Source organism: Gadus morhua, chromosome 22 (genome assembly GCF_902167405.1).
Source record: "Gadus morhua chromosome 22, gadMor3.0, whole genome shotgun sequence".
Taxonomy (NCBI): Eukaryota; Metazoa; Chordata; class Actinopteri; order Gadiformes; family Gadidae; genus Gadus; species Gadus morhua.
The window spans coordinates 8,529,151-8,547,943 of record NC_044069.1 but is presented as its reverse complement, the minus strand read 5'-3'; the positions used below and the strand labels follow the sequence as shown (position 1 = coordinate 8,547,943).

Below are 18,793 nucleotides of genomic sequence, written 5' to 3'. Positions count from 1 at the left end.
ATCTCAAATCCTTTAAGTGGCTTTGGATGATTTCATTTCTTTGTAGTTGTTTCACAGGAAATAGCAAACGTGTGGAATACGTGGTCTCGTCTTCGTACATTCAACGTTTTCATTCGTTCATGGCAACTCGAAACTGAACCCATTTCAGGTAGATCAGGCCCTGGGGGGCCTGGGGGTTTGGACTTGAGTTGAGCTCTTCCTGATCCTGGGCCCTCCCCTCAGGGACCCTTGGTGAGGGGTTGTACAGACTGCTGTTGAACGGAGACTTGTGGAGGCGGGATTCTCTTCCCAGGATTCACCACAGGGAATCAAACCCGAGAGCTGAGGAAGGGACTTTCTCCCGGACTTAGGGTTTCTGCCGCTGTGCTTTGCTAAGCTCGCGGGATCAGACATGTGGTGGTTGTCATAGGGATGCGGAGTGTGTACCGCATCGAGTATTTCACTCTCTCTCTCTCATTCTCTCTCTCTTTCGATCTCTCTTTTTGTCTTTCTGCATCTGCCTAGATCCCTCTTGCTCTGTCTCTCTCCCTCGATTCAATTCAATTCTATGCTTTATGGGCATGGAAAACATAGATTTACACTGCGAAAGCACAAAAAGATATGTCTCCTTCCCTGTTTCTCTCCCATGTGTGTGTATATATATATATATATATATATATATATATATATATATATATTATATATACAGCTATTTCTTTAAGTCTCTCTCAGCAGTCAGCATCCACTTTTAGTTCAATTGACAGGCAGGGATGGGGGGGGGGGGGTATATCCATTATTATCCAAGAAGTAGCTGCATCCCAGTGTCATGGGAATATTTTTAAAACATCCAGTCCTAGAAAACGTAGTACAAAACTATAATATTTGATTTATCTAACAAGACAGTCCGTTATTGTCTAGTTGCTTGTTGGCATTCTTGATTGTTTCCCTAGAGCCATGGCAACAGAGCACGCCACCCCAATGTATTTTTATTATTGGTCTGGTGCAAGCAAATAAGTTTTCTGAGCTAGAGAGCGAAGGTTGCCTCTAAGATTATAACTTTTCAGTTTGATTCATTTTGGCACTTTCTGTCTTTTCTATTCCTTTCATGTTGGATTGATATAATTCATATTTCATATTTATTTCATATTTTATTCATTGCTAATTCCCCCAGTAGAGCCAAACTTCATAATACACATTTCCAATTCCATTCAACCCTTTTGCAATTCTGTTGATTCTTTCTGGACATTTTCTCTTGACACTTTCACTCTATTCTTCTCATCTCTCAGAGTCCTCATGGATTTGAATATTCAAACAAGGAAAATGACAAACTGAATGAACTGAATTGGACATTTTTTTAACGGAAACAAACTTTATGTTGATGACTGGTGTTGACGCTCAGGGATTGATTTGAAGATGTTCTGTTATATATCCGAATAAGTTCTGAATATCCCTGTTAAAAAAAACAACAACCCAAAAAACAAAACAATCTTAGCGAGAATAATTCACAAACAAACTATAGAACTCATAATAGGGAAAAGCAAGACCGGAAGAAGGCGGTTGAGCGATCACGTCAACCAGTTCTACGGCGGGTAGCACAAGGCAGTATATCAACACAACCTACCCCCCCATTCAATCATCTCCCCTGTGTCCCTGCTCCAGGGAAGACCTTGTAAATCCTGCCGTCTTTTAAAGGGATCATATAAAAGAGAAGCTTTTTGGGGGGAGGGCGGAATCATATTTTCTCCCCGTGTTTATGAGGGACCGCAGGCTTAAAAACAGGCGCTATTCTTTATTCTCTGCATCTAGTTCGTTCCGGTATGAACTTTGATTCGTTTGGATTCATCGTAAAGGGTAGTGCTGACAGTGGTGTAAAAACCCCAAGCCTATCTCTCTCTTTCTCTCTCTTTCTCTCTCTCTCTCTCTCTCTCTCTCTCTCTCTCTCTCTCTCTCTCTCTCTCTCTCTCTCTCTCTCTCTCTCTCTCTGTCTAGCTCTGTCTAGCTCTCTCTCTCTCTCTCTCTCTCTCTCTCTCTCTCTCTCTCTCTCTCTCTCTCTCTCTCTCTCAGATGTTCATAGCCGGTCTCTCTCGCCCCAGCCCCCTGGCCTACGGTGTCATCTGTCTCACTAAAGTCTCTGGGAGTCTGTCAGCTTGCCTTTTCTTGTCCTCCCTTTTCCTCACCACTTAGCTCCCTCTCTCTCCCCCCCCTCTCTTTCACTTCCTCCCTGCCTCTCTCTCTCTCACTCTCATCTGTCTTCTCTCTCTTTCTCTCTCTTCCTCTCCATCAATTATCTCCCCCTTCTCCATTCCTATCTCTTTTGCAGTGCTACTCCGCCTCATCCTTTTCTCCGTCTCTCTCTCTCTCTCTCTCTCTCTCTCTCTCTCTCTCTGTCTCTCATACTCCCCTGCTCTCTCTCCCCTCCTCTTCTCATGCTATCTCCCTCATCCTTCCTTCTCCTTTTCCCTAGCTCTGTCACTCTGCTACTTTCTCTCTCTACCACACTCCCGATGTCACTCTCTCTGTTCCTCTCTATCTGCCTCCTCCCTCCATCTTCCCTCCTCCTTCTCCCTAGCTGTCCCGCTTGCTCTGCAACTCTTTTACTCTCTTCCTCCCTTCTCTCTCTCTTCCTCTCTCTCTCCCCCCCCTATCTCCATCTGTTACTCCTTACTCTCCTTCTCTCTCCCCTCCTCCTGCCCTCTCCCTCATCATCTCCCTCGCTCCCCCTCTTGCTCAGCATCTCCATCTCTCTTTCTTCTCTTCTTCTCTTCCTCCCTCACTCGTCCTCCCATCCGTCACTGCTCCTCATGCTCCCAGCTCTCTCTCTCGCTCGCTCTCTCACTCTCTCTCTCCACCTGGACTCCTCCGCTGTAATTGCTTATCTAGGGAGGAATTATGAAGCGGGTAAATGACTGTGTGTGTGTGTCTGTGTGTGTGTGCATGCGTGTGTGTGTGTAGAAGTGTGCCTAGGTTGCAGATGCGTGTGTGCTTGTGTCTGAGTGTCTAGGTCCCTGTGTGTGTGTGTTGGTGCGTGTGTGTTTGTGCGTGTGTGTGTGTGTGTGCGTGTGACAGATGCACATCGTTGTGCAGATGGCCCATAAAGCGGCGGGCTGGAATGGAGCAACTGAGACTGGAATCATGGTTATGGTGAACTGGGGACCGGGCGAGAGAGCATAGTTACGCATGAGAAAATGACGGAGAGAGAGAGAGTCCAAAGGAGCAAGTGGGCTGGGAACTATGCGGGGTACTGGGGCGAGAGATGACTGATATGAATGTAGAAAAGAGAGAGAGAGAGAGAGAGCAGCGGAGGAGGATAGAGAGAGAGGCCTTGGGGAGTGTGGGTACGGGGACGAGAGACCATAGACACCATTGACGAGAGAGAGAGAGAGAGAGAGAGAGAGAGAGAGAGAGAGAGAGAGAGAGAGAGAGAGAGAGAGAGAGAGAGAGAGAGAGAGAGAGAGAGAGAGAGAGAGAGAGAGAGAGAGAGAGAGAGAGAGAGAGAGAGAGAGGGCTGCCAGCGGTAAAAGGAAGAGGAGGCTGTGGCAGTTGGCTTTTAAATAAAACAAATGTAACGGAGACGGCTGGAGCCTGCGGTAAACCGAGGACAGAGAGAGCTAGAGTAGCAGAGAGAGAGATGGGGAGAGAGACCAAGGAGGACGCAGAGAGAGAGAGAGAGAGAGAGAGAGAGAGAGAGGAGGCAGGGCTGGGAATGGCATGTTAGTTTATTCTTTGAGCAGTTGAGTGTAGGAAGCCAGGGAATAAGCGGGGGATGAGACGGAGGGGAGGGCCCTGACAGGAGGAAGGGAAGGGTCTGTGCACGGGGAGGGAGGGAGGGGGGGAGAGTGACAACACAGATGAGGAGGGAGGTAGCAGAGAGAGGGAGAGGGAGACGGATTACAGGATACACAGAGAGAGAGCGAGAGGGTGAGCTGGAGAGAGAGAGGGGGGGAGACGGCGAGAGAGGGGGGGAGAGAGACGTGAGGGAGAGGTAGGGTGATGGAGTTTGAGACAGAGGGAGGGGGGAGAAAGAGAGAGATGGATGGAGGGAGGGATGGGGAGGAGAACCATATGGTGCGGTGACAGGGAAGGGATTCTGGGATGTGGAGGAGGAGGAGGAGGTGGAGGGGGCATGTGATAAAAGAGGAGAAACAGGGGAGAGGCGTGGGTGGGTGGGTGGGGGAGGGGGGGGGGGGGGGTTAACTGTTTGGATTAAAAATAAGTGTCACGATGTGGTAGGAGCTGTCTGATACCATGTGACCTGACTGTGTGTGTGTGTGTGTGGCAGTGTGTGTTTCTGTGTGTGGGCATGTATCCTTGTCATAGTGTCAGTGGGTACATGTACATGCTTGTGGGTGGTGATATCACCCGGAACCAGAGACTGTGTGTGTGTGTGTGTGTGTGTGTGTGTGTGTGTGTGTGTGTGTGTGTGTGTGTGTGTGAGATAACAAACAGCTTGACGCAGAGTTTGGACACAATGACTCGCCAAATCGATATGCCAGCAGGTCGCAACACCGGGCCAGCCCGACAACCAATAAGAGCACCCCACGGAGGGTCGCCATGGTGATGGATGACCCCTGTGCGTTTGTGTGTGTGTATCCTAAATACACACACAGAAAAAGACCACTTTCTGTAGATGTCTTAGGGGCTGAATCGGCCGAGGGAGGCTAACCATCGGACAATGTGTCTCCTGACTCTTCGTGTTTCACGGGACCTTGGATGTGCTCTGAAAATGTAATGCCATTGGTCGTCCCCGGTTAGGACGGAAAATTCGTATTCCTGAAATATATGCTTTAAAAATGACTTTAGTGCAATTTTGCATTCATAGTAGCAAGATTCAAGGTCCACGTGAAGGGGGGGGGGGGGGGAGAGGGAGAGGGAGAGAGAGGGAGAGAGGGGGGAGAGAGGGAGAGGGAGAGAGAGAACTTGAACTCCAGGGGGAGAAAGCCAAGCATATTTTCGCTTTCTTTTTCCCCTTAACTCCCCCCCCCCCCCCCCCCCCCCCCCCCCCCCCTTTCTCCTTCCCTCTGTCTGCTCCCCCTATGTCAGACTTGGTTGCTAGTTCTATCCATCATCCTGAGATAATAAGAAGAGATCGCAGTCCCTCTTGTTTTCTGTTGTCCTCTTCCTCCACGGCCTCATCTTCCTCTCGTCCACTCTTGTGTACCTGTTCTCATCCAGCCACTCCTCAACTACCCCCCCATTACCTCTCTCTCTCCCGCGTCTCCTAGCCCTCCCTCCCTCCCTCCCTCTCCTCTGTGTCTTCTCATATCCAACTCCTCTCTCCTCCTCTCATCCTTTACCCCTCTCTCTCTCTCAGGTCTCCATGTCCCCCTCACCTCTCTCTGCTACCTGTCCCCCTGCCCCTTCAGCCTCCCTTCCTCTCTCTGCTACCTCTCCCTCTCCCCCCTCCAGACTCCCTCCCTCCCTCTCCCCCCTCCAGACTCCCTCCCTCTCCCCCGTCCAGACTCCCTCCCTCTCCCCCCTCCAGACTCCCTCCCTCTCCCCCGTCCAGACTCCCTCCCTCTCCCCCCTCCAGACCCCCTCCCTCTCCCCCCTCCAGACTCTCTCCCTCTGCCACCTCCAGACTCCCTTCCTGTCCGAGCTCCAGACTCCCTTCCTCTCCCTTTCTTTGCCGCCATCTCTTTCCTGTCTCCTATATTCTATACATTTCTCCCCGCGGAGAAGTGGATAGCATATAGGAGAAAGGAAAAAGACATCCTCCCCCCTGCCCTGCTTTCCTTCCCTCTCCTCTCTCTGTTCCCTCCATCCATGTATCTATTCTCTTCGGTCCTTCGGCTCACCTTTTATATCCTTCTCTCCCATGTCTCCCATATTCTACCTATCTCTCCCCTGCTTCTACTTCCCCTCTCCCTCTCTTCCTCCCTCGTTATCTCTTCTCCTCCCATCCCTCTCCTCTCCCCCCACCCCTCTCCTCTCCATCTCTCTTCCTCCTTCCTTCCGTCCTTTCCTCACCCCTCTATCCTCTCCCTGCCTTCCCTCCCTCCCTCCTTCCTCTCCCCCTTATGTCTGAAGAGTTCTACAGTTGTATCCATCAAGCTGAAACAATAAGACCACAGTGGCTCCCTCTCCTCGCATCCACTTCCTGCTTTATGGCTCGTAATAGCCTGTGTGTGTGTTGGTGTGTGTGTGTGTGTGTGTCTGTCTCTATCTCTGTGTGGGTCTGTGCCTGTGTGTTTTTGGGTGTGTGTCGTGGTGTGTTATTGTTGGGTGTGTATTTTGGTTGTGTGTGGGCCTGATTGTGTGTGTGTGTATGTGTGCGTTTGATCACTTCCGTGCATCCTTTACTGTTTTTGCATGATTGTGTATGCTAGTATACGTTTAAGAGTGGCCTTGCAGGGTGTGTGTGTGTGTGTGTGTGTGTGTGTGTGTGTGTGTGTGTGTGTGTGTGTGTGTGTGTGTGTGTGTGTGTGTGTGTGTGTGTGTGTGTGTGTGTGTGTGTGTGTGATCTGCTCCACTGATCTCAGGGTTGTGAAGGTATCTTATGGGAATATTGGAAGTACCGATAAAAACCACCCAATCACCTTCTCCTCATACACTGCTCTCTCTCAGACACACATACACACACACACACACACACTCAGGCAACCCCACACACATGCAAGCACGCACACACTGACACACACACATACTCACACACGCAGACACACACACATGCTCACGCACGCACACAAACACATAAACATACACACATACTCGCACAGACATGCACGCATAAACACAAACACACACACACATACATGCATGCACGCACACACACACACTCATATGTTCACACATCCACGCACGCACAAGCACACCAACAAAACCACACACACAAGCATGCATGTGTGTATTGTGTGTTTTTGTCGTTTCAGTGCTGAGTGAGTGGTCTTCCAGTCCAAGCTCTGGAGATCACTTTTTATTTATGGACATTTTGAACACTATTCCTGACCATATCTATGCTGGTTGGTTCTGAGGACGAGTTGACAAAGATGAATGGTTTTACAGTAAAGCTCAAATGTATTACTTTGACTCTGTAGACTACAGGACAGAGCTTTATGGATATTTCTTCACAACAAAACAATCCTCTATAACCAATACTACTTTTTTTTTTATCAAATCAACATAATCCGTTTTTATACTCATTAAATAACCTTATTCAAAAATATGAATATTCTATAAATATGTTCTATAAGATATTCAGTATCAGGGTTTTAACTATGTATCCTTCTTGTCTTCCCTTCCTCTCTCTCCCCATCTTTCCATCTCTTCATCCCTCCTTCCGTCCCCAACCCTCCATCCCTCTCATGTTTCCCTCCCTCTCCCTCCATCCATCCTCCCCTCTCATCTCATCCCCTGATCCGTCCCTCCCTCCCCCTCCCTCCCTCCTCCCTCCCCCCTCCATCCACCTCTTCCTCCCCTTTACCCCCCACCCCTCCCACCCTCCCTCACTCCTCCCAATCCCCCCCTCTGATCCACCCCTCTCTCCCTCCATCTGATCCTTCGCTGAATCTCCCCTCTCATCTCCCTCCCTCCCTCCCTCCCCCCTCTCCCTCCCCAGAGCTCCACAGCATGTCGTGTGGTAACCCCGGGGTGCCCCCCAAGGCGGTGCTGAGTGGCGGCGGGCGTCTGGCGGTGGGCGACAGCGTGCAGTACAGCTGCGTGTCGGGCTACGTGCTGGACGGCCACGCCACGCTCACCTGCGTCACCAACGCCGGGAACGCTGCCGTGTGGGACTTCCCCGCCCCCGTCTGTCGAGGTACGCAGACGCCGCCGAGACCTGTGTGTGTGTGTGGGGGGGGGGGGGGGGGGATTTTGTTTGTTTTTGTGTGTGTGTGTGAAAGAGAACGAGGGAGAAAGTTTGTGTGCATAGGACTCTGTGTGTGCCTTGGATTGTATATGTGTGTGTTTGTGTGTGTGTGTGTGCGCATAGGATTGTGTGTTTGCGTCAGAGTGTTTGTGTGTAGGATTGTGAATGTGTGTGTGCGTAGGGTTGTGTATGTGTGTGTAGGATTGTGAGAGAGAGAGAGAGAGAGAGAGAGAGAGAGAGAGAGAGAGAGAGAGAGAGAGAGAGGGAGAGGGAGAGGGAGAGATTACAGGATACACAGAGAGAGCGAGAGGGTGAGCTGGAGAGAGAGAGAGAGGGGGGAGAGAGACGTGAGGGAGAGGTAGAGCGATGGAGTTTGATAGAGAGGGATGAGGGAGGGAGGGAGGGAGGGAGAGAGAGAGCGTGTTTATATGACTGTGATTGTGTATATGTGGAAAGGATTGTGGGTTTGCGTCAGATTCTGTGTTTGTGTGTGTGTGTTTATGTGCCAAATACAACTTCATTTGACAAATCAAGTCAGTGTTTGTCAGGATGTCAGTCTTACACTGTGAACACATGATAACAAGCCATTGCAAAGATGTCACACACTTGCATGAACCCAAAAAAACGGTTGAAATTTATTTTTTCAGGGGTACAATTCAAGAGAGTTCATAGGAGGAAGTTAATTTGTGAACAAATTATTAATGGCTACGGACACTTGGCTATGATCAACACAACTCATGTGAAAGAGTTGTTCAGTTTATGGTCGGTTATTGGGTTCTTAAAGTTAATAAATGGGTTTGTCTTGTTTTGAGACTATTGACCATCTCAGAGTCGGACCACACACTCACACAAATTTGTTCGGCCAACTGTTGTGAAACAGAATTTTTGTGGACAGTACATAAAGTGTGGGTGTCAGTTGAGAGTGGCGGGTGGGTGGGGCGGGCATCGGACATCATTCTAGTAGCAGTGTAACCACCAGTCTGTCATTGAGGCTAAGGAGAAGCTAAGCTACGAACGCAGCTCACACACGCTGATGAACTCGCCTTGGACAAACACCATGAAAAGTATGCTTTGGCTGTGTGTGTCTGTGTGTGCACCTGTATGTGTTTGTGCACGCACCCTAAGGTATTCATTTCAGGAGTATATTAGCTTTCCATCAATTTTTTACCCAGCCAATCAAATGATTCAAAATGGCATGCTTTCAGCAATATCAGGGGAATAGTGTGTGTGTGTGTGTGTGTGTGTGTGTGTGTGTGTGTGTGTGTGTGTGTGTGTGTGTGTGTGTGTGTGTGTGTGTGTGTGTGTGTGTGTGTGTGTGTGTGTGTGCGCACGCGTGTTTGCGGTTTATTTGTGCGTTTGTTGGGCTGTGAGTTTTTATTTCCCGCAATAGACTTCACTAGATAGAATAAATGAATAACAGAGTAAAGTATTCATATGATCCAAGCAGCAGCCGCTCTTAAGATGAGCCCTACAGGTCAGGTGATGCAAATGCACTGCAAGGCAGGGCTAGTGGTAGTGTACAGGGCAGTGTTTTGTTGACACTCATAAACATGTACATGATTAAGTATATGTCTGTCTGAGTGTGCGTTTGCATGCGTGGCGTGTGAGAGCGAGAGAGACCGAATCAGAGCCTAATATCTTGGTGCTAAATTATTCACAACACAGGAATGTCCCTTAGCATTTTTAGTGCACACACACAATCACAATCTATTGCACTTGCTAATGTGTGTGTGTGTGTGTGTGTGTGTGTGTGTGTGTGTGTGTGCCTGTGTGTTTATGCGCCCCAACACAAATTCTGAATATCAATTCAAATCAACATTCACCTAACATAAACTCAAAATATCAGAACCAAAAAAAAGGCCAAAGAAGGAGAGGGAACGAGTCGGCATAAACAGATAACTTCACACACAGAGGGCTACAGGAGAAGATCCATGAGGAGGGCAAGATGAGAGAAGGTTATTGTTCAAATCCACAAAGTAATAACAGGGTCTGACAAAACTGAAAATTAGTCTGGCTGGGAATGGGAGATTGAACCACTGGAAGTGGCTGTGTTGGAGGATTAAGGAGGTGTTCTGTTGTAAAAGTGTGTGTTTTGTGCGATTGTGTGTGTGGTTGCTGGTGTACTACGCATCTTCACTCATTAGCAAAGAGCATTAGGCTTCTGGCTGTTAAATAACTCAGTATTTCAGTAATACGTTCATGCTTGGGTGTACTTCATACAACATGCACTATACCAAGCTCTTGTGCAATACACCCACGCTCTCGTGCACTATACCAAGCCTCTGTGTATTATACCTATCTCTCCTTCACTATACCTAGCTCACGTGCACTATACCAAGCTCTCGTGCACTATACTCAGCTCACGTGCACTTTACCAAGCTCTCGTGCACTAAACCCAGCTCTCATGCTTTATACTCAGTACCAAACAACCCATAGACTCTCGTGGCTGAATGGGGGTTGTATTCCCCAAACCCTGACTCTTTGAACCTCAAAGTCACACGCACGCACACCTTCCACCTGCACTGTACGCTCTACACCAGAGATCTGACTCCTGTGCGGGTCAGATCAATGGGCAGAAATGCCCCTGCATCCCCTCCTAGGTTATCTCCTGCTCTCTTCTACCTTCCACACCACGATCGATGCATCCATAATACATTGGCCGTGCACCACAGGCCACCGCTGGGGTTTATGGTTGGGAGTGGTGGGTTCCCCGACACGGCGGTCATGAGCTGGTGTTGCTCTCTGGAGGCCCTGGCAAAGGGATGATTTATTGATCGCCTCATGTAATATTAAACACAACGTGTTGTTGAATTATTATAGAATGCAATCTGTTAAAAAATGCACATATTTCTCGAGCGAGGCAGGGCCCGGTGTTCATGAATATATTTGTGCACACACGCAAAAACACACACCGTGCACAAAAACACACATGCGCAGAGAGACCCCAGGTGCATATAAATAAGCACATGCACAGGGACACGTTAACATATGCGAACACACGCTGGGCATACACATGCGCACACATGTATGTACACGCGCACACACAAATAGTTTTGATTCTGTCTCGTGGCGGGAAGGCGAATGGCATCTGGTCATTACAGAGCAGGCTGAGTACGACGGCAGGAAACAAAGTCTGGTGACCAGGCGCTGAAGGAAAGCACGCAGCTCGAGAGGCTTGGTGACAGTTGTTGCTATGGTTACCTCCTGTATGCTAATTAAATAGTCTAATTGGCTGAGTTTGCTCCAATGGTGAAGCTGTCTCTTCGTCAAAGGAACCTTGCTTGTGTGTGCGGCTGGTATATTTAAGTGTGTTGAATTTAGTGGAGTATATAGGCCACGCAACTACTTGCTCTGCAAAGCCGTTATATAATACGCCTCTTCCATATTTTGCATAGATTTGAATGTATACATTGTTGCTACTTTAAAACTATACTATATGCCTGGAAGTAAGTCAACCAAACCTGGTGACACTGGTTGAGCATGCAAGTCTTGTTCCATGCTTCTGCAAGTCACTGGTGGTCAAAGGTTCACAAACGCACAAACACGCACACACACACACACACACACACACACACACACACACACACACACACACACACACACACACACACACACACACACACACACACACACACACACACACACACACACACACTTACACACACTTCATCTTCTGTCCAGTGCTCTGAAACCACTCCTCCCCCTTTTTAACACGGATGAACAAAGATCCATGGGGCATGTTGATCCAAAAGCAACATCATAAGTTGCTTTTGGATATCCTCTGCAATGCTCTATAAGCAATAGTAGCCAGACTCATAATTCACTAATGTACAGTAATCCATTCTATTGATTTCAGATCATTATGTCGATTGTACTGAATAAGTACTACTCTACAATTCGACATAGAGTTGAAAGAGGGTGACAAAGTTGCCTTCCTTAAACCTAAACCTCCATCTTTTTGCCCAAACAGGATATTTGTGTGCATCTGTCTCTGTGTTTGAAGGCATGACTCTTCTAATATTGTGACTGTGTGACTCCTCTACCTGTCACTGTACGTTACATTACCTCGAAAAACATTTTTGCTGACATTAACATGATTGTATTACTTAAGATGGACTGGTCCTCCTAGTCATCTTCCTAGATGTCTAGGAATGACACACACACACAAACGCAAACGCACATGCACACGCACACGCACAGACACTCACACACCAGCATGGTTCCCCATGCAGTGCGGTTGAAGCAAGCGGGGCTGTCAGTTTGGGGCTCCCTGCTGCCTGTGACTCACACAGATTCCCACACTCTTCACAAGGCGTCAAAGGGAATGCATGATTTTGTTTGGCGGCATTTGTCCCCATTCTTTGTCTTTATATACATATGTATGTTTGTGTGTGTGTGTATGTATGTTTGTATGTATATGTATATATATATATATATTCTATATTTATCCATCTATACTTTTGTGCTGTGTTTGAGTATTTCAATGTATTCATGTGGTGTGTCTCATTCATTTCATCGTCCTTTTTGTGTTTGCACGCGTGTGCTCGCACATACTGTGGATATGCCTCTGAGTGCGTGTGCGTGTGTGAGTGTGTCTGCGTGTGTGTGCGCGCCTGACCTACTTAAACTGGCTCCCTCTGTATCTGAAGGATTCCTCACCAAATGCTGTTCAATTCCTGAATCTTAAACCCCCCCCCCCCCCCCCCCCCCCCCCCCCCCCCCCCCCCCCCCCCCCCCCCCCGCCCAACTCACATAGACACACACACACAGACACTCCCCACCCCCCGTGTCTTCCTCCCTACCGTTCACACAACCCCTGCACGCCGCACCACACGTGGTCTGCTCAAAGTATCTGTTTAGCTATAAATACAGCATCTTCCTCTTCGTCGTTTGGAGCTCCCACCTCAACCCTCCCCCTTACCAAGGCGGGTCGAACGACATTTGTCTCACCACGCACATCGCTACCAACACTGTGATAAATAATAGATCCCAGCCGCGGGGAGGGAAATGTCCCGACGTGGGCCTGGTACTGATCCACTGTCTCTGCCCCTCGCCTCAGGAGGGAAGGTATTTATTGTGGCCCGGGGTGTAGGGACTCGTATCCTAAGGATTTTGTGTATTTATGTCACTCCCTGCTGTTTTATCCATACTGTAGGGGCGGTACAGTACAGTCATGTTATCATGACTTAAATGACCATGAAAATCCAGTGGTTTAGAATCACAACACCCTGAATAACATTATTCAGGGGGGAGCCCGTGTTATTTAGTGGGCTGGCAGCAGATGCTTGCCTACGGAGAGATTTACAGGTAATTGAGATACACGTCATTAGGGAACAGGTAGGGGGTGAGGGACTCGTTCTCAAGGATGCCTTCTCAAGGAGGTTAGTCTGCAGACCCTGGGCACATTGCTGCTTAGGATCAGAAATGAGCCTCATGTAATTGTGGTCGCTTTTGATAAAAATCTCAAAACGTTGACTAAATATTGTAATGTTGAATGGTTGTGGTCAGTGGTGTGTCAAGCTCTGATATTTGGGGCAAGCTTGCTAGTGCATCGCTTTGGCCGACAAACAGTGTGTGTTTCTTTTTATGTCCACCGGGACGCTACCGCTGGTCGAGTCAGGTCATTTTATTGTATAGCCCTTCATCACAGTTACAGCCTCCAAGGTTCTTTACAGGCCAAATATTTATGACACCCCACTGAACCCTGAACCCTAGCCCCCCCGAAGGGCAAGATAAAACTCCCTTAATCAACAAGGAAGAAATCGTGAGAAGGAACTAAATTTGGGTGATCCCTCCTTCCAGGAGTAGTGAGGGTTTAAATGGGGGCCAAAATTGATATTCAAAGTAGTATTAAGGGCAGAGATTTTAAATGCAACGGAAAAAAATGGAAAATTGGAAGATTTGTATTGTGACCAGGCAACAAGTCCCGATCACCACAACACACTAATACAGAGGGAGAATTATGATTCGATGGGGCAGGGGGGACCAGGAACATGTAGGGAGCCTCTAATCTAGTACCTATCAACAGCAGGGGTCGGCTATTGCTGACTTAATGGGTCAATTTAGCCGTAATGAAAGCTGAGGGCCATTCCTAGGCCATAATACAAGGCCATACAAGAATTGACAAATGTGTACGCAATGCTCTCCGGTGCTGTCTATGGCTCTCCCTGCTCTCTCTCCCTCTGGATACAGGGTATACACTGGTGTAGTCAGTGTTTGGGCCTGCTCTTGTTATTATCTGGCTGATGGATCCCTGTGGAGGTCAAGCTCTGCTGATCCCAGCAGCTGGCCTCACGGATATGCACACACCCACTCATAGTCACACACAGGTACACACCGTCGTGCGCAGGTGCACAGCGCACAGTATTTGAGGACCGTATGTTCCCACTGGAGCAAGGAATATGACATATTTTCTACCATAACATTTCACTCACCCCTCCTACTCTTTCTCCCCCTTTATCCCTGCCCCCCCCTCGCCAGTGCATTCAACCCTCTCTCTCTCTCCATCCCTCCCTGTGCGTTCATATTGTCTCGTCACACCATTTACATCAAGAGGGGAAACCTCTAGCTACTCTGCCCCATTCGTTCCATTCGTCTCTAGCCTGGTTCCCAGAAAAACACGAATGCAAGCTCCTGTTTCATTTGCTGCGCGGATAAGGTCTGGCTCCCATTCCCCCTCCCACACAAAGATTTTTATCTTACGAGATAGACTGACCAATCACAGGCATAGACTGACCAATCACGCATTTTAAAAACAACAAAGATAGTGGCCGCTGATGTAGAACAATCTGTTGATTAAGCTATCGACAAAGTATCAAACAAACTGGAAAGTATTTTTTCATTAAAATAATAAAAAACAACTGCACTTAAAGCGTTTTGTTTAGAAGAAAGATGTCCCTGAGGGTTTTTTCCTGTCACCCGTTTTGCTGCTATGATTGGTTACAGTCCATTGGCGTCCAGAGGCATTTTGGCCTGCGCCCCTTGGTGAGGCCCCATGGAAATCGCAAACCAGCTGAGAGGTTCCAGACTAATTGCAATTGGCGATTCCTCCGGCGATGTCAGGCTCACGCGTTTCCATGTGCCTGTGACTTTAACGGATCCTCATTGCCCCTGACTGCCTGTTACAGGCTGTTTACCCCATGACCACGCGGGGTGTATCCATCACCGCCCTAGTACTCCCCGCTTGACTCCTCACAGCAGGGGGGTTGGGTCGCTGGCACCGCCCAGACAACCACTATTACGTGGAGTGTGGATATCAGGCGAACTTTATCGGGGCAGCCGCTCATTTGGCATGTATTTATGTAATTTGGTGTTTATTTATGTAAATGATCATCGCACGAGTCTGGTGTGATGCGCGCAGGAAGGCTTCTGGAACTGTGTTGAGTGTAATGAGTGTTCTCCTTCTCACATCCTGTGTGTGTCTACTCCGTTCGCTCTCTCTCTCTCTCTCTCTCTCCTTCAGATCAATGTAGTAGTGTTGTAGTGACACTTAGAGGTCCCTTATCTCCTCCGTGCAGACTTGTTATATCCTCCTGCTCTCCTCCTCCTCCTCCTCCTGCTCTCCTCCTCACCCCCCTTCTGTCCTTTGCTTTGCTGGTTTTTCTTGTCTTGCCTCCACCACTCGCTCCTCTCCTCACCTTGCCTCTCCCCTCCCCACTTGTTCTCCTCCCTCCTCCCTGCCCCTGTTTACTCATTTTGCTTTCCTCTCCTTTACTATTTTCTTCTCCCCTTCTTCCTCTCCAATCCTTTCCTCTCTTCACTGTCTCGTTCAGTGATCCCCTCTCTTCTCCTCTCCTCTCCTGCTCACTGCTCCCCTCTCCTCTCCTTTCCTCCCCTCCCCACTCCTTTGCACTGCTCCCCTCTCCTCTTCTTTCCTGTTCACTGCCCCTCTCTCCTCTCCACTACTCTCCTGTTCACTGCCCCTCTCTCCTCTCCACTACTCTTCCGTTCACATCTCTCCTCTCCACTCCTATTCCTCGTGTCCACTGATTCCCTCTCCGTGAATCTTCTCCCCTCCCCTCCTCTTCTCTCCCTGCCCCCCTCCCCTTGTCTCCCTTCCCATCCTCTTCTCTACCCTCCCCTCCTCTCCCCACCCCCTCCCCTTGTCTCCCCCTGCACTCCGCTCTGTCCTCCTCTGTCCTCTGAATCTTGGTTATTTTGACACTGATGACGGGAGCTGTCTAAACTTTGGTTAACAATGACAGATGAGGTTTCGGTTACAGTTCATTTTCAAATATTAAGCTGTGCTCACATTGTTGCACAATAGGCTGATACGGCTCTGCACACGCTCTGTAATTCCTTCTCCATCCCTCAATCTATCTCTCTCTGTCCCTCTCCGACCCTCCCTATCTCTCTCTCCCTCTCTGTCCCTCTCTCTCTCTCTCTCTGTCCCTCTCTCTGTCCCTCTCTCTCTCTCTCTCTCTCTCTCTCTCTCTCTCTCTCTCTCTCTCTCTCTCTCTCTCTCTCTCTCTCTCTCTCTCTCTCTCTCTCTCTCTCTCTCTCTCTCTCTCTCTCTCTCCCCCCCCCCCCCCTTCTGGTGGTTCTATATCTATGCCACCAGAGGCAAATAACCCTGCCTCTGGCAGACACAGAAGGAAATTGTAGAGGTTCTTTTTCCGTGTGTAAAATATAGTTATTGTGTTCATTGTTTGTTTAAATATCCGTACGTGAAAAGATGCTCATTTGGATTGCAGTAAAGAGATACACATGACGGATATGTGCCGGTTGAGTAGGATGCCGGTTCAGTGCAGCCACGGGAGGGGGTGTAATTGCATACTTTTGAGCGCGGGAGAGTAGTAAAAGGAATAATTTGCAATGTTAGAGCCAGGCTGACATTTCAGTGCCAAAAGACTTTCAGCTCTCTCTCTCTCTCCCTCTCTCGCTCTGGGTCTTGTGGTCTCTCTCGGGCTCACTCTCTCTTTCTCTCTCTCTCTCTCTCGCTCTCTCTCGCTCTGGCTCTCGTGGTCTTTCTCGCTCTAACTCCCGCTTTCTCTGTCTCTCTCCCTCTCTCACTCTTGCGGTCTCTCTCGCTCTCACTCTCTCTCCCTTTCTCTTCCTCTCTCTCTCGCTCTCTCTCTACTCTCGCTTTCTCTCCCTCTCCCGCTCTGGGCTCTCGCGGTCTTTCTCTTTCTTTCTTGTTGTTTTCCCTCTGCAGTGTGATTAAATTGAAGCACGCCCGTTACAAACCCCATCTCCAAAAACACCTCCACAGAAAGTAGTGCCAGTGGCAAACGATGGCAGTGAACTATGGTTTAATGTACTGCTTCCTTTGTGTTGTTCAAATACGACGGGCTACCGACTACGAATTCCACAACACTGACTTATAGTATAGTCTTGGTGACATTATCACATGTTGAATGGCATGGGATATGCTGGTCCATCCCTATCGGGGCTTCACACCCGAGAACCCTGGTCCGGTTCCGACCTCGATTAGTGGTTGGCTTGACTCCACAACACACACAAACACACACCCGTAAACAACAGGGATTTAAACCCATTTAGTGCAGAAACAGGCTCCGTCTGCTGGCTGGTTATACACTGCATGTTAAATAGGTGCAGCCAAGCCAAGACTTGCTATAATTGAGCGCGAGCTAATCCCTACGAACTTGTCCTCCAACCCATCCACCATCTCCAAGTAGCCGCAGTGCTAGCTATGTGCTGCCAAGCCCGCTCCTCCACACAGACCCCTACTCCATAGGGGGGCTTCCGCTGATGAACCCACCCTAGTGGGGCTCGGCTCATGAGCTTGAGGTGGACACAGTGGAGGGTCAGGTTGGCTCGGTGTCAGTCTGATATACGAGGTGAACTTAGCGTTCCCACGTAAGACAGCTTTAAATCGGGTCTCCTATAGTTGATTATTTCAATATGTTTGAGAGCAAGAGGAGAGAGAGTGTACACTAGGATAAGAAACTACACAATACACAATACTAACTATAAGTGCCAGGCCGTACAACATACAATAAGTTGTACGGCCTGTCACTTACAGTTCTTAGTATTGTGTCTTTTCTTATCCTTGCTATTTTTGTTGTATATGGGGAATGGGTCAACCTAGCAATTGTGCTCCTCAACAAAAAAGTGCTTGGCACTTGTTTCTTTGAATATCTTTACCGTACCAACAGCAATATATCATTGTTTCTCTTTCTTCTGACAAATGTACTTGCTCAAAGTCGCTTTGGATAAAAGCGTCTGCTAAATGCCCTAAATGTAAGTGTAAATGTCTGTGATGCTGGGGGTACTGGTTACAATGTGAATGGTCCCAAGGGGTACATGACTGTTAAAGATTTGTGAATCACTGATGTGGATCAAGTAAATAATTCTACATTATAAAATGGAGGTATTTTTTATGTATTAGCCCCCAGAAGTTTGCTTCTGTATTACTTAGTGACACATGCCTGCGCTAAGATAAACAGACAACTATTTCATCCAATTACATTGCACCATTGTCAACTGTAACTCATAGCACATTGATTGACAGCTCGCTTTGGTTTTTGAGGGATTAAAATATCAAGGCGAAGCGTTACGCTCGCCAACGCGACAAGCCCTCCCACTTTCTGAAGGCCTCCCGCCCAAACCTCTCTTCCTGTCCTCCCCCGTCCTCCCCCTTACTCCCCCCTTCCTCCCCCCTTCCTCCCCCGTCCCCCTCGTTATTTTGACACTGATGACGGGAGCTGTCTAAACTTTGGTTAACAATGAAAAGCTGAAGAGCACTTTTTGTAAAGCTTTGTCCCGCCCCAAGCCTCGTGGTTTTATGCAGACGCCTCACGAAAGACGTTTGAAAAATACTGCCTGACTTCCGTCGGATGGTGCCTGGAAAAGCGGTGGAAGAACTACCCTTGTGCTCTGTTCCCTTCCCCTTCTGGTACCATCTGTCTGCCCCTCAGCAATGTGTCCACCGTGCACTTTTTCTTGGCGCACAGGAGCGTGCACAAGGACACGCGCTGCAGAGGGTGGTCGTGGGAATCGTCTTAGACCTGCACCCTTTTGAGGGTAGATGGAGGATATCCTGCGTGT

The 18,793-nt window shown here is 48.6% G+C and overlaps 1 protein-coding gene across 1 annotated transcript in view; it reads left to right on the top strand.

Annotated features, from left to right (window-relative positions):
* The window catches only part of LOC115536286 (CUB and sushi domain-containing protein 3), a 327,005-nt gene that overhangs the window by 115,176 nt on the left and 193,036 nt on the right, over nucleotides 1-18,793 (top strand). Inside the window, exon 4 of the mRNA XM_030348078.1 lies at nucleotides 7,535-7,732. Within this exon, the coding sequence (XP_030203938.1) occupies nucleotides 7,535-7,732 (198 nt within the window). The remainder of the gene's footprint in view (nucleotides 1-7,534; nucleotides 7,733-18,793) is intronic.